This window comes from Thermobia domestica, chromosome 4 (genome assembly GCF_964235325.1).
Source record: "Thermobia domestica chromosome 4, izTheDome1.hap1.1, whole genome shotgun sequence".
NCBI classification, from domain to species: Eukaryota; Metazoa; Arthropoda; class Insecta; order Zygentoma; family Lepismatidae; genus Thermobia; species Thermobia domestica.
The window spans coordinates 311,828,108-311,855,341 of NC_137457.1; the positions used below are offsets into that span (position 1 = coordinate 311,828,108).

The 27,234-nt window shown below is 36.0% G+C and overlaps 1 protein-coding gene across 2 annotated transcripts in view; it reads left to right on the forward strand.

The window, feature by feature from the left end:
• LOC145684317 (ATP-binding cassette sub-family C member 5-like) overlaps positions 1-27,234 on the forward strand; it is a 247,495-nt gene that overhangs the window by 90,248 nt on the left and 130,013 nt on the right. For both annotated transcript variants that reach the window (XM_081756504.1, XM_081756503.1), the window contains exons 4-7: positions 6,414-6,572; positions 13,910-14,057; positions 16,975-17,237; positions 20,676-20,766. In XM_081756504.1, coding sequence (XP_081612630.1) covers positions 6,414-6,572; positions 13,910-14,057; positions 16,975-17,237; positions 20,676-20,766 — 661 coding nt within the window. The remainder of the gene's footprint in view (positions 1-6,413; positions 6,573-13,909; positions 14,058-16,974; positions 17,238-20,675; positions 20,767-27,234) is intronic.

Here is a 27,234-nt window from a genome sequence, read left to right on the forward strand (position 1 = left end):
TTTCATACATTCCCATCTTCACAAACCTTCTAAAGATCATCACAGTATGGACATTATGGGTATTGTTTTTCTGTTTGTTAACATACGCTCTCTCTGCACCCACAAAATACTATTTGAACAACTGCTACTCGAGGAGAAAGTCAATGCTTTTCTCCTTAACGAAACGCATCTGACTCCTAAAATGAAATGCAAAATAACGGGGTATACGATCATTCGCAAAGACAATACTTTACCAGCACGTCGGGCAAATGGCGGGGTAGCTGTTGGGTTTTCACCTCACATCCCATATCGTATCCACACTCCAGCAATTCAGAACCTCCCAGAAAATCTAGTAATCACTCTTTACTATAAATCCGATTATATTACAGTAGCCACTATCTACGTCCGTCCAGGGCATCCAATTCCTCTATATTTTTTTCAATACATATCAAGCAATTTTCAGCGGTACATCATTCTAGCTGATATAAATTTCCATAGTCGTTCCAATAGAGACCAAACTCATTTTTTGAATTTCATTCTCACCAATACGACGGGCACTTTTCATCACCTTCCTAAACCAACCAGACCTGAATCAAATACCACGCCTGATATAGCTATCACGTCTGCCTCTGTAACGCCACGCTCCACTATAGATGTCCTCGATCCTTTCGGGAGCGATCATGTGCCCATAAAACTCAGAATCCAAAGCCGTGCCCCTCGACATCTCGACGCACCTCCACCTCGCATGATTCCTCGATATGACAAAGCGGACTGGGAGAAATATCGAATATACCTCACTGAACATCTCGAAGGTCTAAATCCTCCTACAACAGAGTCAAAGTTATATCAATCATTAGAGACTATCACAAATCATATCAATCAAGCATCTGCACAATATATACCACAATCCCAATATGAACCACACAAACCTAAACTTCCACCACAATATCCTTCCATGGTAAAACGATCACGGCAGTTCTTCCGTGAATATACGCACACAGGAAACTGTGAGGCACTTAGACATCACCGAGCACTCCAGCGCACTGTCCACAATTATGTTAAAGCCTTTAAATTAAGACAATGGATCAAAACCTGCATTCTCTCTCCGAAACCTCTCATCCTACACGGTATTGGAAACGGCTAAATTCTCTCTCTGGCAAATATACCAAAACTTCATACCCGCTCATCATCAATGACACGCCTTTAGACTCTGATCTGGACAAAGCAAACGCCTTCGCCACTTATCTCCAATATATCTTTACACCGCTCACTCCCGAACATCCAGTTCGCAATCACCCAGTGGATCACTTCGACTTTTCTTCACCTCATCTTCAGCCAAACAGTACTCATCCGCTTAATACATCACGTCCTCTTACAGAGCCCATCACTCCAGAAGATATCAGCACAACTATTGCACGAAAACGAAACACCGCACCTGGCACTGATAACATCTCCTATCGACATATCAAGGAAAGTCCATACGCAGTATTATACATTCTTTCTCTCATCTTTACATTCATCCTCCGCACTGGCTATATACCATTACAGTGGAAGACTTCCAAGGTACTGATGTTTCTCAAACCCAACAAACCCGCCGACTGTGTCTCCTCATATCGACCTATACAATTAACTCCAGCAAAATCTATTCAGCAAAATCTTAGAAAAGATTATACTACACCGTCTTCATACACATCTTTCCAGATATAATTTATTACCATCACATCAAGCAGGCTTTCGTCCAAATTTCAGTATTAATGATCAGTTATTCCGCCTTCTTAACTACATCACAAATCACTATAATACTTCCTGGCCATCTTGTTTAACTCTCTTTGATCTTGAAAAAGCTTTTGACAAGGTTTGGCACCATGGCCTTGTATATAAACTTCTCAACTTTCGTCTTCCTCTTACTTACATCAGATTCATATGTAATTTCCTGTTCTGTCGCATAGCATACGTTACCATTAATCATACCTTCTCTCATCCAATATTTCTTCACTCTGGTGGACCGCAAGGATCGTCTCTTTCTCCACTATTGTATCTTCTCTATGTAGCTGACTTTCCAACTCTGCCCGATAATATTCATGTTTTCCAATACGCAGATGACACCGCCTTTTTAGCGCTGGACAAAACCATCCATCAACTAAATACTTCTATGCAATCCGCCATAGATTTGTCCAATGGTATAAAGTGTGGCGCTTAAAGATCAATGCTCTCAAGACACAAACTATAGTTTTCCTACACCCTAAACAACGCACAAAAGTACGGAGGAATCTCAAACTCCTTCATCTCACAGTCAGCGATACACGTCTTCCACTCAGCAAAACAGTAACATATTTAGGACTTGTTTTAGAAACACATCTCACCTGGAAGGCTCATTTGCAGCACATCACCACCAAAGCTTACAATCGTCTTAATTTACTTAAACGTCTTACAGGCACTACTTGGGGTCTCAGTCCAACTACTGTACTCAATACCTATAAAGTATTTCTACGTCCGGTCATCACATATGCTCATCTAGCCTGGATTGCCGCACCCCTCTCATTTTACAATAAACTGAAGATATTGGAACGACATGCACTGCGCATTGCTTACAGAATCAAACTACCCAGTCCAACATACGAACTTTATCAACGCATGACCTTTCCACATATTCTTTTCCATCTTGAGTCTCTCCGTCTTAAGTACATCACTACTCGTCTTGAGGATCACCACCCACTCCTCATCGATACGATGACAGCACACATCGACTTTCCACTTCGTGCCCATACTGTCCATATACCATTGGCGCTGCTTGTTGCACTCTTATCACTACACTTTTCCTCCAAATCACCACCACCTCCTCTTAGCCGCAGAATTGAAGTCCGACGTCATCCCACCCTTCATATGTCCATCATTCGCACAGTAACTCCTTTGTAACTAATCTGGGCTCCCGTTGTCTATTCATCAATGCTTGGAGCAGCCCCCAAGAGAGAAGAATAACATGCATCTGTCCACTAACATAACTCTGTATTTTGTTTGCTGTGTATCGCACTTCATCACATCATGTTCATCACCTCCATAATCAGTTCATGATTGTGATCCAAAGATCACAATGTCCCTTCCAAAAGTGAGAATAATAAATAAATAAATAAATAAATAAATAAATAAAATAGCAATTCACAATCTTCCTTCGTTGTTTCACCATTTCCTTTCTCTTTATCCTTAACCATCCACATATCAGTATTCCAATATCACATAGACCAACTCCCACTGTTCTCCCTATCAGTTCTCATACGTTTACTTTCCCATAGAGGGCGTAACCCTCGCACGGGTAGCTAGCCGCGGCTAGCAAAAAAAATATTGTCGATACTTCAATTTTAATTTGTATTTCGTTGGAATATATCATATATTTGGTCCTTTCTTGTTTAAAAGAGCAATTATGTAAATGTCATAATTTTATCCTTTTCACAATCTTCTTAGTTTTGCCCGAGAAAATAATATAGATTTTGTTAACCTTCAACTTATAATACGTATCAATGGCCCCAAAAAGACGTAAAATTAAACAACTTCTATGCCGTTATCTGAATGTGCCTTCTGTTATCGACGTTGAAATGTATAAATATTTGAAATGAAATTAATTAAGATAATTAAGATAAAATATGAAAGTAATATTGATATAAAAGTAAATATGATATAGGATTGTATGAATTGTAATTTTTATATATACGAGGGTCATTCAAAGACTTAAGTAATTAGTATGTAATAGTTAACGGTCCAGGACTTCTCTTTTTTATTTTTAGAAAATAAAAGGTCCTATTGTTCAGGCGCCATATACACGATACTTGTATTTCAACATCTTTATTATATCTTTATTTGTATTTATGGGCAAAATGTACTTTTAAATTATGCACAAGCTGTTCAAGAAAGGAAGAAGAAGAATATAAAAAGAGAAATAGAAGGTAATTTCTTTTCTGTTGTTATCAAGGATCTTATAAAATAGAGGATCTGCTCTTACAACAAAATCTTGAAGCCATACGTCACAGTTTCGCCACCCCTACTCTGCCCACTCCGCCCAATAGGATCGAAATGTTTTGAGCCAACAATAATGGCGGAAACGAAAGTAGCCAATAAGACGATGGCAGAAACGAAAGTAACCAATCAGACGTGCCGATGCTCGGTTGTTTTTGGCTTCATCGATTTAATAGGATGAAGATACACATGGGCAAATCCTCTATTTATAACATCCTTGGTTGTTATGCGATTATATTTTGTTATGATAGTTTTTCGATTATGTGAGTTTAGTTGTCATAGCAACGAAAAATAAATAATGCATAACAAAGGATCCATCTCGTGTAATCTATATGTACAATTTTTAAAGAGTGTATTTGTTTTAAGTTTGCTTCGTACTACAATAAAAGGTAATATAGATATGCAGTGTGTAAAATGGATTTTGATATATCAGTAGCCTTAGTTATATAAATGTACGAACTGTGGACATTTAGTTATGTCATAAATTCTGTCGAAGAATTTGAAGCTTAAAAATACATAAAACGATAATCATGCATGTTGTGCTCTATGATTGCGAAACATTGTCGCTTAGTCTGAGAGAAGGAAGCAGACTGAAAGTATTTGAGAATAAATTCCCGAGACGAATATTCCGACTCAAGAAGAGCGGAAACGCGGAATGAAGAAACTTCATAAGGAACTGCATAATTTATACCGTTTATCAAGTCTAGGAGGCTCATGTGGGCAGGTCATGTAGCCAGAATGAAAGAAAGCAGAAAAACGCTTTCAAAATTTTAACTGGAAATCCGATTGAAAGAAGACCATTAGGAAGACCTAGACGCAGATGGGAGGACAATGTTGAGACTGATCTCGTAGAAATAGGAATACAAAATAGAAATTGGATCTAGTTGGTTAAGGACAGAAGTCAGCGGAGAGCTTTTGTGATTGCGACATTGAACCTACGTGCTCCATAGGCTATAGAGGTAATTAGCCTCGTGAAGCTTCTCTCGACGTCTGAACATGCCTTTAACATGAAAAATCAGTGGACGCTCCAAAGCCAAATGGAGATCATTTTGCGGGTGGTAGGGCAAGTTTCCCCGCCACTGCGGATGTGATTTCTCTCTTATAGAACTCTGAAGTAACTAGTGGCCTATACTCACAGGTATGTTACATATATAAGAACAAGTGCATTGACAAACTACGCTAGTCTTCCATATTGTGAAAATTGAACATTGAAAGTGAAATACGTAGATGTAACACTTCCTGTTTCAATAAGCGGATAACGTTGGAAGGAACACTGAATCCATATCAAACAAAGATTCCCGCTTTATTTTACAGTTTCTGTTCTATGTAGAGCTGTAGTCGAGGGTACACGGCGGTACACGGCGCATACCCTCTGCTTAATCGTAGTCCTTAGAGTGTATAGTATTTTCTACTTTTGTTTCGTTTATATTTATTTATTTAATTGGGTCACGACTCCAATGATAATCTCGCGTCGGGATGTAGCGCCTCCATTGACCCCTTCTCCGGAACTGCAGTGAGCCTGGTCCTCCAGGTTGGGGGTTGTGCCGGTTTGATCACCCGGCATTTAAAACCTGCGATCGAGCACAGTAGAAGGATAAGCTTCGGATGTGGACTGCTCTTTTTGGATGCCAACCTTGCTGTGGCCTGTTTATGATAAGTATACCCTCTGAAAATTTTAGGACTACAGCACTGGTTCTATGGGAGTCAACATTGAAACCGGAAACGTATTAGGTTTCAATAGAAGAATGTGTGCATGTAATTTTGGATAATCTGTATGGAGATCAGTTTTGAAAACAGAAATAGTACTTAATGTCAATGTCGTAATTAATCCCCCTAGCTCTTCCCGTTGGAATAGTGCGCCTATCTTTGCGTCACGTCCTCGGTTTGATTTCCGGTGGAACACCAAACCTCTAGGTGAACTCTAAACTAAAGATTTTTTTCTTTACTCTCACTGCTGATAAAAGTACGTAAATGAAAATAAACCAATTCGTATATTTGCTTATCTTAAGCGGAATTTCAGTAATAGTGTTTTCCAAAGTTTGAAGAGAATAGTAGAAAGTAACGTAAAGTGTAAAGTTGATTACGTATATCTCTTTTCTAGCATATGGACATCTAATGCCTATCTTTTGTATGTTAAAGATATCCTGCATGTAAATTCTTTATCATACTTGACGAATAGTAAACTTCTACAAGTTTAGTGGTAATATAGTTTTGACTCCCCTGTATATTAACTTATGTGTATTACGTCCATGCGCATTTTGATATTTTGATGTAATACGGACTTCTGTTATAGTATAAGTTCAATATTCTTAGAGATGAAGATTTCATTTCCTTTTACATTATTGAGTTTGAACTATCAATATTGTTACACTTTAGTGAGACACTTATGTGTATATGTTTAATTGAAAATATTTGATTTATTCAAGTCCAAAGAAAATGATGCCATTGGACCAAGTGGGGTTAGTATCCAATGTATGCTTCCTCTGGGCTACCAAATACGTTCTCAAGGCTATGAAAAAGCGTCTTGATCCTACAGACGTTCCTGCATGCTCTCTACAAGATTCTGCTGAACAAAATGGACAAAGGTAAGTTAGTCATCCATCTTCGTACCGTTTACAATGCTTTTCATTTGGTTTGCTTTTCTCTTTGTTGGTTGGTTAAGGGTCAAATCTTGGAACTTAAATTTTTCACACACTTACATATTAGATCGTAAGTAAAAGTGACTCTGAATACGGCCCAATATGGTATATGGAATAACTGTGTATCTGTTCTGATTTGTGTTACATTCTTACTGTGATCGTCGAAACTGCGTACTGTATTTGCATGAACACAACGCATGACATCATCAGGGTTTCTTTCAGAAAAATCTTTCAAGGGGAGGAGGGTATTTTCGGATGCCTTGAGGGTAATAATCGCAATCATACAGAGACATACCTTACAAAGGCTTGTAGGGATTGAAATCCCCCTTTCCCGAAAATAAATCTTAAAGTACATTATTTTCTTCTATTCGATATGTAATACAAGGGCGGATCAGAAACTAAGGTTACAAGATCGCTATTTCCTGGAGTTTCGTCTGTTATGGAGGAGTGAGGAACGTGCGGTAATTTTACTGCATGGATTTGGCAACTGTGCAGAATTTCAGCTACCCACTACATACGGCGCTAGTTGTAGGTAAATACAAATGGCAACTAGTTTGGAAAACTGATCTCGCGAAGAAGTCCGCTCAGTTATTTGATTTCTGAGGGTGAAACATGAATCCGCGACTGAAATGCACCGGCAGCTGGCAGACATTTACGGAGAGACTGTAATGTCTCATCAACATGTAGTAGAATGATGTCGAAAGTTTGCGGCTGGTAGAGAAGACGCCACCGATGAGGAACGCAGTGGCCGATCCAGCGCGGCGTCAACAGATTTGAACACAGCTCGCGTGGAGGAGCTGATTCAGGACAGCAGGAGGATAACGCTCCAAGTGACTTTCACCTGTTCCCACAGTTCAAGCAGCACCTCGGAGGTCGTCACTTGGCTTCAGACGAGGAGGAGAAACACTTCGTGACAACGTGGATGAACACGTAAAGACAGGATTTTTACCAGGAGGGAATCTTCAAACTCATCCCACAATGCGACAAGTGCCTCAACCGATACGGAGACCATGTTGAAAAATAACCTAGTGGTGTCTACTATATTGGTTGTATGCAGTAAGTACGCCAGAAATTTTTACTTGGGGGGGTGTTCAAAATAAAAGGGGGGGTGCTCTCAGAATAGTGATATAATTTTTCAACAAACTCAAACAAGAAAACAGTATATTTGTTACGCAACTATTGCAATACTACTACTATTACTACTACTTCTACTGCTACTACCACTTTTATTATTATTATTATTATTATTATTATTATTATTATTATTATTATTATTATTATTATTATTATTATTATTATTAAACTAAGTAATACAGTGAAACCTCTCAAAACGGACATCGGTGGAACCGATTATTTGTCCATAAATGAGAGGTGTCCATAAAATGAAGGGTTCTCTCTCATAACACCACACCACACATATTTATGGCATAGAAGAATAAGAAAGTTTGTCCTCTTATGAAGACGTCCACTATTGAGAGATGCCCGTTAAGAGTGGTTTCACTGTATTAGGAATTAACCTCCACTATTTTACCCAGTGATTACATGTGAATTGATTACATACGAATTATTCTAATTATTTTGCAAAATTCTGTTATTATTTCAATTTATTCACCCCCAGCAAGTTTTAGTGGGTGATTTTTTTCCAAAATATTAATTGGAAAAAATTCCCTCGTCCCATGCTGAAATCACATTCGTTTAGTAATTAATACTGTACATAGTTGCAGTTTCATTATTTTAATATTCTAACCCTGCTGTTAACGTTAGTTGTTGTAATATCATTTGATCTCTTAATCTCCGTTTTTGCCTCTTCCTGGCTACGTTATTGGCTCTGAATATCTTTCATAAGTAAATTATTCATTGATTTACTTGTTTTCCAGAAATCCAGTTTTTCAGTTTACAAACATTTTGTATATTTCTGTTTTGTCTTCTTTAATATACCCTAATTTTAATAATCCCAGGGCTCATAGTGGTCTGATCTCTTGTAAATAGTTGAAAAGTGACCAAAAATGGCCAAAAGTACACGAAAAAGTGACCAAAATCTCATCATGCCCCTTTTTCCTTTGTCAATTTCTCCACCACTTCTCTCTTTGTTTGTTGTTTTATTTCCTCTTTACTTCTTTTTGAGCTTCCTCCTTTCTTAGGTTTTCAAAGTATGCTTTGTAGTTACGGTAAACTCGGTACGTAAACTTACGCCAGGTCCCATACACTAACGTATTGACAGCTGCTAACAAGTCTAGCGTATGAAATTTTATGGTTACGACTGAAAAATACGTCAATGTATGGTCGACTTTAGCAGATGTGAAAAGCTTCTGAGTAAGTGGAACCAGTTCTGGCCTATTTCCGAATTTCTTCATCTCAATGCAAAACATAAAACACACGAAAAAGTCACTTTACCTCTCAAAAAAGTAACTTTTAGTGACAAATTTGAAAAAAAAGTAACTTTTAGTGACCAACTTGAAAAAAGATAAATTTTACTTTTAAAAAGTGATTCGCTATACGCCCTGTTCCGCTCAATGAATTTACGTGAATAAAAATATACTTTTCAAAAAATTAAGCTTGCGCCAAATGCGTTCCTGCATAACACTAGACTCAGTCTAAATATATATATATATATATATAATTCTTCCTTCGATCGATCTCTTCATTTCTAAAAACGTTTTGACTACTCCCTTCTAACGTCCGTCCGTTGATACACCACTTGCAGAGCAGGCTCGAAACCAGTCACAGAGCTTTGGGTGTCCATGAATATGTTAGGAGGGGCCAAGTCATTAAAAATGATCTTACAAATATCTAAATTGTGCATTTTGTATTGAAGCCTGGAGGAGACTTGAAAAATTTAGGGAGGGCCAGGCGCTCCCTTGCCCCTCTCTGGTTATAGGCTTATAGCTATATTGTCATATTTTTCCTTATTGAGTAAGAGGTAGGTAAATGACCGCTCAAGACGTTGCCAATTTCAGTCATCTGCATCTGTCCATCAATCTCTTTTCGCGGAAACGACCGCGGAGTCCAGGAGGGTAGGTATCAGCGGCCTGTTTTGTCAATTGTTTCGAACGAAACACCACCCGAAATGAGGTCATATGGTTCTCGAAGTCGTACATGAGAACGAGGTCGCTTCGTATTTTGAAGTGAAATACATAAATAAGAATATTGCCTTCTTTCCTAAACGCTAAACCTTTTTTTAACTTGATGTAATAAATAACCTATATGATACTGATTGATACAATTGGATTTGGGGGAATATTCCTTTTCCATCCAGGGGTGTGTGTAAAGAAATTTGGAGGGGTGTTAGGGGGGTGTTGGGGGGGTGTAGATTACTCCCTGGTTGTATGAAATAATACATACACGTTTCACTGGAGGCTTTGTAACCTCATTTTGCTGATCACTCTTCGTACATAATATTAGAATAAAACCAGATTTATTGCTATTTTGGATTTAGTCAACGTCTCTAAAGCAAAATCCTAAATACGACCTGGTGTTACAATTACACCTTCTCGGTTTGACAAATCTCCATTTTAAGGATATCGGAAACAACAAACAAGATCTTGAGCAACTTATTTGAGTCGTGATTTTAAACTAAATGTTGAATTTACTGTATGGTACACCTACAGTTTAGAGGCATTTTACAAGTTCAGATTGGATAGTGTGCTTGAATTAAACTTTAGTATTATACTTTTCCTATTTCTTTGTAGTATAATTATTGATATTAGCCACTTCCGACTAAGGGTACGGTTATACCGAAATTTTCCTATTTCGTCCTCCCCTTTTCCTCCTTCAACGGAACGGAGAACGCAAAACACATATTGTTTCAAATGGAACATGGTGATATCGCTTGGTGAATCAAGGTTCATATCACCTTTCCTTTCTCAAGGAACAAGTGAGTTTGTTTCTTCCAGGATATGGTCAAGTGAACAATGTGCTCTTCCTTTCTCTAGATGCGTTGGAATTAACGTGAATACAGATAGATTTAGCGTTGTAAGACATGCGTGGAGAAGAAGTAAGGAAATAACTTGCAGAGGATATTGTGTGTCTATTTCATATTAACGAACTCCCTTTTCGCCACCTAATTAAAAACTTCGATGGGGCATCTACTGGCCAAAAGACACTATTTGGTCCGATTGGAAAAAGATTGACTGCCTGTGAAGAGTTACCTGCGATTTCCTAACAACCGGTTGAAATCCAATGGGTCGAAATAATCACTGATTTCAACAATTTGAGTGCCGACCAATAACATCTACTAATTTGTTGAGCTATTTCTTGTGGCACATGTAAGCCGGACCTTTCAAAGTAAACCCCTGAACTAATTGTACAATCTCGTCTGTTAATAACTTCGCCAAGATAACTGTATCTTTACATAAGTACCCTTGCACTTGAAGAAGCGTTACGTTGGCAGGCTCAGTAAAGGTTCGAGTCTATTCCCCCAAGAGCCTTGAAATTAAGTTACACTCATCGTGCTGTGACAGAACCTGACACCTATGGAAAGTTGTTGAATTGGCCCAATTTCTTTCAGAAGAGATTCTACTCATCCGTATATGTTGATGGATATTTCTCTAATCCTGAAGACATTATCTTATCCATGATAACGGACAACAGCAGCGACATTAGGACATTGGGATGGAAATATAAAGAGGCTGACGGGAGTTCACCGCCGTAATCAACTTTAGGCCCACATCAATTGATTATAATGACGTAATTAATTGGTTTTCCACCTAGATAACAGAACTACCACTAACCAAATTGATAACAACGGACTAGTTTGAGGAAAACATAAAGAACGCAGTCAAGACCAATTACAACATTACGTCATTTCCGTACTATACCCAAGCCGTTGAAAGGATCGTACTTGTAGTAGCAGAGTCTTCGAAAACGGTTTCTCGACCCGAGAGAAAAAGCGCTCACATTCAGGCAAAACTGCCCTCCCATCAGCATGCCAGTGTTTGAAACGAAGTATCATTATGTCATGTCAAAACGAACAAGCCTGCTATCAGAAGAATGAATCCAGCTGGTTAGGGGAGCTGGGAGAAACTCCGAGTTGCAGCTACCTTCTTGTGGTGAGTTTCGGGTGGTTTAATTTTACATTGTGCATCCGAAATCAGCTGAGAGACAGCAAAAACGATCCAAATAAGAGTCACTATAGTTTTTCGTTTTATGAATTTAGAGTGATATGTGGTGGAGTGATATGGAGAAACGATATGCCATTAGTTAAAAAAAAGCCTGCTTAAAACAACGTACGGCAAAACAAAAAAAAAAAAATACACAGAACTGCACTTTTCCATATGAGTTTGAGTCTTCGTCGCTTTGCAACGTAAAAATGAGTAAGAGACGATACAGTTTTTCACATTAAAAACGTTAAAACTTACGAGCTCTATCTTAAAATTCTGAAATTTCCTAAACAAGAGCATAAAGAAACTGGCCCGAGAAAATTTTCCGCTCCTCGCAACTTGCCGCCCTGAACCATGGTTCTTACTAACCCATGCGTAAATATGGCCCTGGGATGATTATTAGTTCTTTATGATTTCAAAATTACAGTATTTTTTCTTACAGTAGCTATATTTTGACTGTATGTTGTACAAACAACGACATTACCGTATGAGGTCAGTTGGCGACTCTAGCCATTTTTAAGGATTTAATCCCTGAGGCTTCTGTTTTTTATAAAAGCGGGCTTTGTTTATTAAAATAAAATTGATAGTTGGAAACGACACAAAAGATCGTGTCTAATATAGTACAGCATCTTGTAATATTTTTTATTTATAGATTGAGGTTTAAAGCGAACGTTAGCGACGTGACAGTATCATCTAATTACCCGGAGGGGTTGTTGTTGTAGAGGTATGGAAAGCAGTCACTGCAAAGACCGATAAAATTTCGAAGATATCACGTACAAGAATTTCCGGCAAAGTTAAATTAGTTTCATAGAATACTATTGTGTATAATGGGACTTTGAGGCAATAGTTGAAATTGAAGTGTGAAACGTTTTAAAGTTATAAAAAATAAAACTGGGAAAAGGCTGTTTCAGCCTCAAATCGGGGTTACTTTGCATTGGTCCAAAATAACTCCTTAGATAGGAAATTATTACTACTGACACCTCCTGCTTTCTAATTTTAGGTAAATTTCCTGTTCAGGTTGATGCTGGAATGTATTTCTTCTTGGAAAATAAGTTATGAACAGTAGCGGATCCAAAAAATAATTTGAGAGGGGCTTCACTCAAAGATTTTTTTAGAAATCAATACACTATTGGGGGGGGGGGATTAAAGCTTATACGCATAGGAATGACTAACATTAGATGTTTAAAAAAAAAGAAATCCTGCAATTTGGGTGGGCTTCAGCCTGAATGCTTCAAACTCCGTAAATCTTCCACTGATTATAGTTGGGATGATATTCTAGGACATAAAGTGCAATCAAGGGAAATTAGTTTATGGGTATCTTTTTCCTGTTCCTGAGTTGGCATTTTTGTGGGACATCTGCTAAACTATCAGAATGTGGTTCCTGTGCCAGTACCAGAAAATACACACTTTCCTTTACAAATATCGATAATTCATACTAAGTACTGACACCGGTACCATCATTCCAATATTAATATTTGTAGACTGTATACAGTTTTGTGTAGGAAGTGAAATGTATAAATGCTGCAGGGAAAACATTGCATAAAACATTATGTTCGTATGTTGAACATACTTTTTATGTTTCGCAAACTGCAAAGTATCCTCACCTATGGGGTTACTTTGCACCAAAATTTATATTTTAATAACTTTGGTCATACTGAATGTTTACTAATGTGCTTTCACGAATGTTTTCCTTATGTGTATCTAGCTATTGTATGTTTAAAATACAGTAATCTAAATTATTACGTTTGTAAGTTATATGCGATTTTCTTTAAAAATTCCTTACATCTGATGCAAAGTTATAAAGGTGTAAGGTGGAAAGTTATACCCCGTCTTACGGTATCTCAAAAATTGCGTTTTGAGTTAATTCAAATTTCTTTCATAACCGATACTTATCTTCTTGATATAACTCTATACGATGTGTTTAAAACATTTTCCATAATCAATATTTTAGCTATCGTGTTGTATTTTTGTAACATTACTAACTTTCATAGTATAAGATTGTATAATTATGTAAATGTGTAAGATACAATCATGAATATAAATGTAAATCTATAGTGATGTAATACGTATAGGCTCTAAATGAAACACAACAGCCAAAGTTCGTTGTGCGGTTGCACTTGACTAGCAGTTGTACTTTATGAGTAGCAGGAGAGGAAGTACTAAAAATTAAAATTTCATTTGTAGGTTAGAGAATCTCTGGCGCGAAGAGGTTGTTCATAAAGGTCAGAAAGGAGCTTCGTTACCCAACGTAATATGGCAGTTCATTAGAACCAGAGTTATCGTCTCATGGATTATATTACTTTGTGGACTTGTTATTGGAATGGTCAGCTCGGTAAGTTTCGATCATTATTTATAAGATAAACATAGTTAATTATACAACATTGGGGAAATTACGCATTATAAACTCGCGGAATAAATTTAATAATTTTTGAATTACGTCATAGTTCCAAAAGTTCACTTTGGAAACAATAAACTTTGAATAGTTCATAAAGTTTATAAGAGTACGTTGCATGGAAATAACGACATGCAATCAGTAAGTTCTGTCCATTCATTATATCCATTTCAACCCATACACATTCAGTCTCAATTTCTAAGTCAAATCTCTGTCGACCAACTTAAATTTATTTTAACAGCAAGTAAAACACTACCTGCACGATAACAATATTTAGAGAAATAAACTCTGTCAGACCGAAACATTTATATGTACTTCAGGCAAGTAACCATAGAAATGTTGATTATCACTAAACCAGCTACAGCTATATCAATGAACAATGCGTAATAGCAGTACAAAATATATTACTTTTGGTTCTCAAGCCTCTCACATTTTGATACTAAATACGTAACTTCATTATAGACTTATTATTCTCATTGTTAACCTGCTTTCTAGCATTAGTTATTAAAAATTTTCGCATAGAAAGAACCTATTAGCCTATTAGTATACCGTGAATTTAGATTGAAATGTAATTTATAATTCCAAAATCTGTCAAATGCTTCAACATGAACATTTTCATAAGTATCATATTTAGTTTTTACTCTCGTGCACTGTACATTGGTTACATTTCTTTTATTCACAATATCACAATGTTCTCAATATCACTATTTAATAGTGGAACCAAATCTTGTTACAAAACTATCTCTTTTCCTACTTCTCGCTACTAAATCAACCTTCTCTATACCGTGACATGAAACCAATTCACACTGGCTTTTATGTACATTTGAATTAATACTAGGACTTCTTTTCTTATCTTCCCCTCTTATTTTTTTATTTTCTACTCTTGTTTCTTAAAATTACTTGAACCCATTGTTCTATATTTTTGTCATACACAATATTTTCTAGATTGTTTTCATTAAAACGAAGATTGTCGTTAACATATAATTCAGGAAATTGGTACGGATCATTCACATATATAATATTCGAATTCTTATGAGAATGAACTAATAGTTTCGGCTCTAAACATTTACATGACTTTTTCGTAAGTACGTCTTTAAGTTCTGTATTCTGAGACTTTAATTGAGCAATTTCTTCTTTCAAAATTTCGAGTTCATTTAAAAGACACTCTTTAAAATCATTTAATTTATTACTGGCAAAGTTTTTTCAAAATATCTTCACCACATAACTAATTAGAACATTCCTATAATTTCCTTCATACAGAGATGTAATTTTTCTACCCTCTGATCTATTAGCTCGCGAAAGTCCATCTCGTTTTATGCAAGAATCCCATTTAAAAAAGTCAGCCAATTGAAAATAACCATTTTAGAATAAATTTAACTACTAAAAATTTTAGAACAAGATTTAACACATTTAAAGTGGAATTTAATTAAACAGTTGTTACACTTGATAAATTTTTTATTCTATAAATAAGTTGGTTGCAGAATAGGCAATTCTCTGAAATAGGAGCCATAGTATATTAGAGCGAATATAAGTTAACTGAAAACATATATGCATACATATATCACAACACAATTTTTCACACTACTGACCTTAGTATGAGAACTAAAATCAACAGCAAATAAAATAACACAAAATTTACTTCTCGACCTGCGTTAAGATCTAAAATATAAGATCTTACGACTCAATCTATTAAGTAATTGACACAAACAAAGGAATATTTGGTAAAGTCCTTGTTTGGCCACCAGAGAGTCTTTCTAAGACACACAAACAACCATAAGTAGAAAGACCGACATACTACTCTCAGTGTTGCTAGTCCCACCACATTGAGGAAGAGGTCACTATTTGAAATTGACCAGAAGTCGAAAGTAAAATCCGTAATAAAAAATTAGGAATCACACGGCCAAAGGCCGAGAAACGAGTACGCTGAGTTGATAAAAAACGCTTTCGATATCTCTTACCTCATTGCTTTGATATCTGTTAACAAACGGATACACATAGAAGTTCTGTAAGATTTTCGATATTTATGCATAGCATAGTTTGGAAATCTAATAATAATAATAATAATAATAATAATAATAATAATAATAATAATAATAATAATAATAATAATAATAATAATAATAATAATTTGTTGATTATAGCACACTCATTCAAAAAGTCAGTTATCCATCATCAAATATTGTATCAAATATTTGAGCAAAGTGGAATTTTAACGTGTACAATACCAAGTTGTATGCAAGGTTTGAGTTGGTTAAAACATTTGATACAACCGTTCTAAAATAAAACATGTTCTATTCCTATCCAACATTGCATAAAAAAAACCGAAAATCACTGTGCAATGGCGCTAAACGTGGACACGGGAAGCAATTAAAATACTTATTGTTGCCTACAAGAAGCATCCTGTTTTGTATAACTGTAAACTTGAAGAAATACAGACACATGTATATTTTAATAAATACAAACAAAAAGAAGCCTTGGAAAAAATTGTGGCTGAAGTTAGGCTGACAAGGCCGGAGACTACAGGTTGGTGAGCGTTCACATTTCACATGTACGGCTCGTATTTCCAATTACTCGTTTATATTAAGATTTACGATTTAAACAACTTACTTTCAAATTACTGCTTCAAACTAGTACTGCGTTGCACTCTATGCCTACGAACAATGCAGCAATTGAATGAAGAAGTGTAAACAAATGAGCAACAAAATTAAGTTTTGTATTTGATCGTTTATAATGCATGTAAAAGTTTTAGCCAACTTATTTGACCAAATGAATATTAAAGATAAGTTTGATACAACATTTGATGGAAAACTATGACCATGTATAACTAGCTTAACATACATGAATTTTACAATTACAGATGTTTTTCGTCAGAGAAATAATTGACATGTTGAACATTGAAGAATCATCGTTTAATATGATGGAATATAACAGAACAGAATCCAAACATGAAGAATCTTCCTTGAATATGACGGAATATAGCAGAACAGAATCCAGACATGATGTATGTTCAAGCACTAACCCGGATAATGTTATGGAAAAAATCTTGTTTGCAACTGGCCTAGTAATATGCGAATTGATTGGTGTGTTTCTACTAAGTTGGACTTGGAGTGCAAATTACAGGTATGGAACATTTCTAATGTTATTTAAAGGAATTTTAGGGACTAGACCCGTAGACAACAACATATTTAATAGACTTATATAAGCATTTATGACCAAACGGAGATAAACGGTTAGCGTTTTTCTGTGCTTCACAATCAAGGGGTCCTGAGTTCATATCCCGTAACCAGCACTATGACTGAAGATTTTTCCTCAGTCCTACTAGGCGAATGGGAGGAAACTACGTTTAAAAATAGGTTCTGATCAACGTTTTTAATATTTTCTTTCACGTTTTGTTTCTAATTGACTGTAACTATAGGTAGAACTTAATGTTGTAACATACACTTAATATCTACGCCATTGTATTCCACTTGTATTGTTTGTGGCAATAAAGTAAATATGACTCACTATTTATTATGAAGGTCAACGTTCTATTTTTAAATAATAATACCAGTAAAACAAAGAATATTTGGTACGAAATGTTATATCTTACCGACACATCGTTGACTCCAAAATTTGAAAATGTTTAGAGTAAATTCTTGTAGAATTTTAATAAAATTTCTTCAAAATTTTGAAATGTTTGATAAAATTATCGAAATGTTTGAAATACCGAAACCGAAAACAAAATAGCACCCGAACATGAGACGAAACCTATTCGGATTATAGAAATGGCGCCCGAGTAGGGGCAACCAGAACAGAACCCCAACCGCTTATAGAATTGGCAATTCTATCAAAAATATTAACTGAAACTCATTATTTAAGCTCATAAGATGGCCCTTAGCAAACAGGGACAATCAGGGCGCGAACTTCACCAGTTTATATGTTAGCAAAATTTCCAGATTAAATTTGAAACCAGAAACTAATGGATTAGTCATGTCATCTTGATAGATGTGTTATATATAATATATTATATTATGTCTCGATCATACCATATTGCAGAAGATACACGTGATTTTATTGTTACCAATAGAAAATAGATTTGTGTCCAAAGTTTACCCTTTTCTGATGTAATTCTCTGCGAGTATTGCTTGCTTTAAACTCGAATTGTATTTTATTTTTGCTTTGTTCTTCCGTTGCTTTGGAACAATCATTTGTAACTAGCTGATGTTCGTGACGTAGGTGCACGCGTTTACAACCGGTGAAATGATATGGATATAATATAGCAGTAGAAAGGAGGAAACACTGGATGAAGCGGAGCGAAATGGAGTTAAATAAGTGTTGGCAGTGTTTGAGTAGTTATGGGTCGAAAAAATAGCGTGTGTGCCAAATCATCCATATTCTTGTTTGCCTGTCACCACTGCTTTTTTGTCAATTTCGGTCTTCCTGCCTGCTCCTTAGTCTCTCCGTATGGTTTACAGAATGAGAGCAACAAAGTATGACGTCACAGCATTACATACTCCTTGTTCTCTCTGTGGGGTGTACTGAGAATGGTAGCAGCAAAGTGTGACGTCACAGGGCATTGCATATTCCTTATTCTATCCGTATGGTTTACTGATTATGAGAGCAACAAAGTGTGATGTCACTGTTCATTACATACTCTTTTCTCTTCGTTTGGTTTACTGAGAGTGGGAGCAACAAAGTGTGACTTCACAGAGCATTACATAGTCATTGTTTTCTCTGTGTGGTTTACTAAGAATGGGAGCAACAACGTGTGACATCACAGAGCATTGAATACTTCTTGTTTTCTCCGTGTTGTTTACTGAGAACTGGAGCAACAAAGTGTGACGCCACAGCATTGCATAGTCATTGTTCTTTCCGAATGTTTTACTGAGAGTAGGAGCAACATCGTGCGACAACACAGAGCATTGCATATTCCATGTTTTCTGTATGTAGTTTGCTGAGAAAGGGAGTAGCGAACTGTAACGTTACAGATAATTTAGGTGTAAATGCTTTAGAAAAGAAAAGTAATAGCTTATTAACAGATTCAGTAGCCTTAATATTATATTTCTGCTGTAATTCAAAAAGGAGTATGATTATACCAATGGCATAGGGAAGCGGGTCCAGGGGGGAACCGCCCCACCCAAAGAATTCCGACAATGTACTTCGATATTTTAATGTTTGTAATTTTTTCTCGGAACAAATAACAATTGCCTTTCATGTGTTCTATTTAAAATAAAATCCGTCACTAAACAGCTCCTAGACAACCTGTGTTCGCCAACGTCATTTGTATTCTTTTAAAAATGTTTACGCAAGCTATGACTTCAGATCCATCGTATTAATCTCAGAGAATATTTTAGTTCTTATTTTATTCCAGTTCTTACCTAGTATTGCAACAATTCGGAATCTGGGAAACCTTTGTCTACTTTTGGGCCATTTATTACTGGTGAATACTTAGGCTCGATCATTACTCATTGTTTATTCTGTTTTAATTCATTTGTTAAAGCCAAAGTTTTGAATTTCTTTTGTGGTTATTTCTGTTACCTGTCAAATGCAGTTTAACATTTTATATAAATTTATTACTATATATTAACTAATTTTTTATATTTCATTTTATTACTGATTTATCCTAAATGTCTCCCTTGACAAACGCATAATAACACCAAACTCCCTCAAACAAAAATTCTGGCTACACTATTGGGTTATACATATCTGTATGCTCATTACACTACACATCAGTATACGTGCTTCCATTTCTGTAATCAAATCTATGAGTAATTCTGTTCAGTAAATTTCAATAACATGTTTTCGTTTAAAGATATCAATGAAAAATTATACAGAAAGCATGCATCGAGTGATCTATAGCTTTACGACAAATCATGTTTGATAGTTGATTTATTATCCACTGGAAGTAGACTATCTTAATATGGGACGTTGAGTGCACAAGGAATCAAGTACACTTTTGGTCGCTTCGGATTACTTTGTCTTTAAGATTTCTATCTGAGGTTTCTTTCAGAGCTTAAAGAATTCGTGTTCAGATATTGTGTATAACTCTTCTAATCTAAAAAAGTTATAAATAAAAAAAGTGTTAACTTTTCCATATAGGGTAAAACGGCCAATTAAAACGGCATTTGGGATATAGTGGTTGCATAACATACACGTGCTGGCAACAACTGCAATGTCAGTTTGAAAGTCAATAAAGTGAGCCAGTCCTATACTGAAGTACTGTATGTTGTAAATGTACTTCCTTAATTGTAAAATCCACTAGAATGAAACAAAATTGATACTTATATAAGAAAGTCATAAAAAGTAAAAAACAAATAGGTAAAAATTTCCGTTTTCCACCCCCCAAAAAGTTGAATTTATGGGGAAAATATCCCCGTCCTAGAAAAAAAGCTGGCCTTTTTGCATTTATCATTCATTTATCATTATCTCCTTTCACCTAAGTGAGGACAAACTATTGGGCAAAAAACTCGAAGTGAAAATATAAATATTGGGGTGATATAAAATTCTAAATGTTACTTATCTTAACAATATTATGATAACTGTACATTATAATTGGATTTTACTTTTCCTCAACCACAGAACTGCGACCCGCCTTCGATCGGCATGTCTTTCCATGGTGTATGCAAAACTAGTGCGACTTCATATGCTGAAACAACAATCAGTGAAGGAGGTAAGCTCTAATAATAATAATAATAATTAGTGTTGCCACGAGACGAGACGAGACAAGACTTCAGGGTGTCTCGTCTCGTCTCGTGCAAAGCATGTCTCGTCTCGTGTCCCGTCTCGAAAAAATGTGCTCGTCCCGTCTCGTGTCTCGTCTCGAGAGGTTCTGTCCCGTCTCATCTCGTCTCGTCTCGTTTGTCTCGTTTTGTCTCGTAAAAATATAGCAGCATACCATGGGAACGAAAGTAAAATGTAACAGGCTGCACCATGCTAATCAAGATACAACTAAGTTATTACCCAGAACACACAAGACGAGAAATGTCACGGTAGCTACACCGTGAAGCCTTCACCTCTGATGTATGTGGTAGTCTGTTAGTAGTATGGGCCTGACTTCAGCTAACTTTTTGGCCCCTGGGTCCCTGCCTCAGGACCCATGGTCCCTGGCCGGGGTCAATGACCTAGGGGTACATAGGACCACCCCCTCTAAATTTTGGCAGGGGTACCTTGGCCCACCCCCTAAATTTTGGCAGGGGTACATAGGACCACCCCCCTTAAATTTTGGAAATTGCCAAATCTAAAAATTTGGTATGGTAGCCTAGGACCACTGTATGTACCTCTATCAGTATTGGGGGTCTATGTCGTTCCCTTTCATGGGTAAAAAATTGCCAAAAAGTCAAATTTCGGGGGTTTTTGACCTAATTTATCCCCTTGGATGAGATGTTATTACCCTATATGGTTATATGGGCGTATACAGGGGTCCATTACCTTTCATAAGACATGGGTATATTAATGCACCCCTTGAAAAATTTGGGAGGGGTACCTTGGCCCACCCCTTCAATTTTGGAAATTGCCCAATTTCAACATTGGGTATTATAGTACAGGACCCTAATATGTACTATGATAAATTTGGGTGGTCCACCTCATTTCCTTTTAGGGGTACATAGGACCACCCCCCTTAAATTTTGGAAATTGCCAAATCTAAAAATTTGGTGTGGTAGCCTAGGACCATAGTATGTACCTCTATCAGTATTGGGTGTCTATGTCGTTCCCTTTCATGAGTAAAAAATTGCCAAAAATTTAAATTTCGGGGGTTTTTGACCTAATTTATCCCCTTTGATGAGGTATTATTACCCTATATTGTTATATGGGCGTATACAGGGGTCCATTACCTTTCATAATATATGGGTACATTTGTGCACCCCTTGAAAAATTTGGGAGGGGTACCTTGGCCCACCCCTTAAATTTTGGAAATTGACCGATTTAAACATTGGGTATTATAGTACAGGACCCTAATATGTATCATGATAAATTTGGGCGGTCCACCTCGTTTCCTTCCAGGGGCACAAAATTGCCAAAATATAAACGTAAGCAATACGTTATACCACGTGTTTGATTTTTGGTCGATTTTATCCCCTTTGATGAGATGTTATTACCTTATATGGTTATATGGTCATGTATAGGGGTCCATTACCTTTCATAAGATATCGGTATATTTGTACACACCTTTAAAAATTTGGGAGGGGTACTTTGGCCCACCCCTTAAATTTTGGAAATTGCTCATTTTGTATATTTGGTATTATAGTACCGGACCCTAACATGTATTATAATAAATTTAGGTGGTCCACCTCGTTCCTTTCTAGGGGTACAAAATTGTCAAAATATAAACGTAAGCAATACGTTGTACCACGTGTTTGTTCTTTTGGCCCAATTTATCCTCTTGGATGAGGTCCTATTACCTTATATGGTTATATGGTCATGTATAGGGGTCCATTACTTTTCATAAGACATGGGTATATTAATGCACCCCTTTAAAAAATTTGGGAGGGGTACATTGGCCCATCCCTTCATTTTTAGAAATTGCCCAATTTAAACATTTGGTATTATAGTATAGGACGCTAATATGGATCACTATAAATTTGGGTGGTCCACCTCGTTCCCTTTTAGGGGTACAAAATTGCCAAATTTTAGTACAACCACGTGTTTGGTTTTTAACCTAATTTATCTCCTTGGATGAGGTCCTATTACCTTATATGGTTATATGGTCATGTATAAGGGTCTATTCCCTATCATAAGACATAGGTACATTTGTGCAATCCTTTAAAAATTTGGGAGGGGTACTTTGGCCCACCCTTAAATTTTAGAAATTGCTCATTTTATATATTTGGTATTATAGTACAGGACCCTAACATGTATTATGATAAATTTGGGTGGTCCACCTCGTTCCCTTTTAGGGGTACAAAATTGCCAAATTTTACTACAACCACGTGTTTGGTATTTTGGTTCAATTTATCCCCTTGGATGAGGTCCTATTACCTTATATGATTATATGGTTATGTATATTGGTCCATTCCCTATTATAAGACATGGGTATATTGATGCACCCCGGGAGGGGTACCTTGGCCCACCTCTTTATTTTGGAAATTGCCCAATTTAAACATTTTGGTACAATAGTATAAGACCCTAATATATATTACTATAAATTTGGGTGGTCCACCTCGTTCCCTTTCATGGGTACGAAATTGCCAAATTTTTAGTACAACCACGTGTTTCGTTTTGACCTAATTTATTCACTTGGATGAGGTCCTATTACCTAATATGATTATATGGTCATGTATAGGGGTCCATTTTCTATCATAAGACATAGGTACGTACATTGATGCACCCCGGGATGGGTACCATAGCCAATCCCTTAAATTTTGGAAATTTTTCAATTTGAGCATTCGGTATCATAGTACATGCCTCAACATGTATCATGATAAATTTGGGTGGTCCACCTCGTTCCCTTTTAGGGGTACAAAATTGCCAAAAATATAAACGTAAGCAATACGTTGTATCACGTGTTTGGTTTTTGGCCCAATTTCTCCCCTTTGATGAGGCTCTATTACCTTATATGGTTATATGGTCATGTATATGGGTTCATTTCCTATCATAAGACATGGGTACATTGACGCACCCTTTAAAAATTTGGGAGGGGTATCTTGACTCATCCACTCAGCTTTAGAAATTGTTTAATATAAGCATTTGGTATCATAGTACAGGACTTCAATATGTACCACTATAAATTTGGATGGTCCACATCGTTCCCTTTTCATAGGTAAAGAACTACCAAAAAATCAAATTTCGGAGGTTATTGACCCCTATTTAGCACGTTATATGGTTTATTACCTTTATATGTTTTTGTTCTCTTTTAAATTTGGGAATTATCAGGTAACATAATTTGGTAAACGTTTTCTAGGACCCATTGGTGTTCCTCTTATGGCCAAATATTCAAAATTTAAAGGTTATTGACCGGCTTTATTATTGAATAACTACAGGATTTATTACTTTTTCATAAGACACAGGTGTATTTGTGTACCAATCTTAAATTTTGGGAGGGGTACATTTCTTATTGTCATATCAATAATTGGTAATTGGATAGTATCTCATTCATTGGGTAAATCATTGTGATCACGTGATCAGTTATTGACCTATGATGGGATTAGGAGTCCAGGACAATGGTACATTGAAACTTTGTACGATAATTTGATAATGCGTCATTGGTATTGATTATTACAGCCAAATATAAACGTAAGCAATACGATGTACCACGTGATTGACCTTGATGAGGTAGTGTACAGGGATACATGGCTAACCTTATTGAATCTTATGACTCATAGTCTTAAGGGAATACATGCTACAACACTGGCAAAGTTATTGTTGATGCAATTTGATTGGTTGATCACTATCTTTCGTGCAATCTGATTGGCTGATCACTATCTTTCGTGCAATCTGATTGGTTGCTGATTTTCAAATCTTTGCTGCATTCAGTTTTGTTTTAACATTTAAAAATCTTGGTTTCGTTCAACATTTTGCACTCACTGATAAATATGATGAAAACCGTTTATTTGGTAATCGAATAGTTAAAAACCGGATAACGTTTGACGGTTAACCGTGAAACGTAAAATTTTTGTTTGAAAGTTTTTGTTTGAAAAAAATTTTGTTTGAAAATTTTGTTTGAAATTTTTTGTTTGAAATTTTTGTTTCAAAATTTTTTGTTTGAAATTTTTTGTTTGAAATTTTTTGTTTCAATTTTTTGTTTAAAAGTTTTTGTTTGAAAATTTTTCGTTTCAAAAATTTTTCGTTTCTAATTTTTTGTTTCAAAGTTTGGTTTGACATTTTTTTTAAAAGTTTGTGCACTCATTAGTAAAGAACCGGTACTGTTTAGAACTAAAACCTCTGGCAACATTGTGGTGCAATAGTACACGTCAGAACATGATAATGCAACGTCATCAGATTTGCATCATCGTTCGAGTTAATATTCATGATAACATCATCATGGCTACTTGTCTGCAGTTTCTAAACACACGTGATGTGATGAAATCATTTAATAAGATTACTGATTTACAACAGAATGTACCTTATAGAATCTTAGCTAGCCAAATGATCCCTACACAGTTTGGATTAAGAATCGTAGTGAAGCTTGAAAATGATAAGAATATAATTTTACCAGCAAGATATTTACCCATGGAAGCATCAAAACAAGAAGAACTGCTGCGTTTCTTAAATACAGGATCTGTATCTTTATGCTATAAAAGACTCTTGGGTCGAAGTCATCAATTTGAATTTAGTACACAGCCGGATTCGTCAGCCATTGTGATGAAATCATGAATTCAAACATCAGCACATCAGACATAGTTGTATGAATGTGGTTGCTCGGCATGACGTCAGTAACTGTGATGAAATCATGAATTCAAATGTCAGCTCATGACGTCAGCAATAACTATAAACCAGCAAATACACTGTCATCCCACGAAATCATTTGAGCAAGTGCTTTTCAGGAGGAAAGATGTGTACTTCTAACGATAAAGAGTTCATCTTCGCAAGCTATTATCCAATAAATATATTTCAAACAAAACATGTGATGATTGGTATCAGTGCTAGAACATTTGAACCAGTAATTCGATTGGGCAAAGCAGAACAATTTGGTGTACAACTGACCTGTGAAGAATGGCAAATATTATGTTCACGAATCGACCAAATGAACGATTATTTTCATGATGAGCTAAATGTGACCATAGTCAAATCATTAGGCTCAAATCATGAAGTGGTGATGCGTACAGTCCTCGAAGAGAAGATGGTGCTGTTACGTAAAAAGAGTACATTTCATGTCCCTCGCAACATGGTGTATCTAACGGAAACAGAATGGAACAAATTTATCAGCGTATTTCAGTGTGTGAAACATGCAGTGGAAGTGTGCAACAAAACAAGTATATTCCTGAAAAAGTACTATTTTGAAAAATGTGTTATGCATATTGTACAACATGTATCTAGATATTGTGATGGTTGTCAACATCGTTCGTGGGTGCATAACTGTATTGATAAGCAGTTTATTTGTGATCAAATGGACATTGAGTTTCCACCAATTGATATCGCAATAGACCTTAAAAGACTTCAATTGGAATTAAAATTATATGCTAAAGACAAACTAGTGCAAGAAGTTCAAAATACATTGTATCGACAATATCCAGAACCACTATCTGGTATGGATGTATGTGGAGTGTAATAAAATGATCCATTTCAATGAATTGTGTTTTTTCATTTCAAGTACAACCCCATATTCTGATGTGTACTATTGCACCACAATGTTGCCAGAGGTTTTAGTTCTAAACAGTACCGGTTCTTTACTAATGAGTGCACAAACTTTTAAAAAAAATGTCAAACCAAACTTTGAAACAAAAAATTAGAAACGAAAAATTTTTGAAACGAAAAATTTTCAAACAAAAACTTTTAAACAAAAAATTGAAACAAAAAATTTCAAACAAAAAATTTCAAACAAAAAATTTTGAAACAAAAATTTCAAACAAAAAATTTCAAACAAAATTTTCAAACAAAATTTTTTTCAAACAAAAACTTTCAAACAAAAATTTTACGTTTCACGGTTAACCGTCAAACGTTATCCGGTTTTTAACTATTCGATTACCAAATAAACGGTTTTCATCATATTTATCAGTGAGTGCAAAATGTTGAACGAAACCAAGATTTTTAAATGTTAAAACAAAACTGAATGCAGCAAAGATTTGAAAATCAGCAACCAATCAGATTGCACGAAAGATAGTGATCAGCCAATCAGATTGCACGAAAGATAGTGATCAACCAATCAAATTGCATCAACAATAACTTTGCCAGTGTTGTAGCATGTATTCCCTTAAGACTATGAGTCATAAGATTCAATAAGGTTAGCCATGTATCCCTGTACACTACCTCATCAAGGTCAATCACGTGGTACATCGTATTGCTTACGTTTATATTTGGCTGTAATAATCAATACCAATGACGCATTATCAAATTATCGTACAAAGTTTCAATGTACCATTGTCCTGGACTCCTAATCCCATCATAGGTCAATAACTGATCACGTGATCACAATGATTTACCCAATGAATGAGATACTATCCAATTACCAATTATTGATATGACAATAAGAAATGTACCCCTC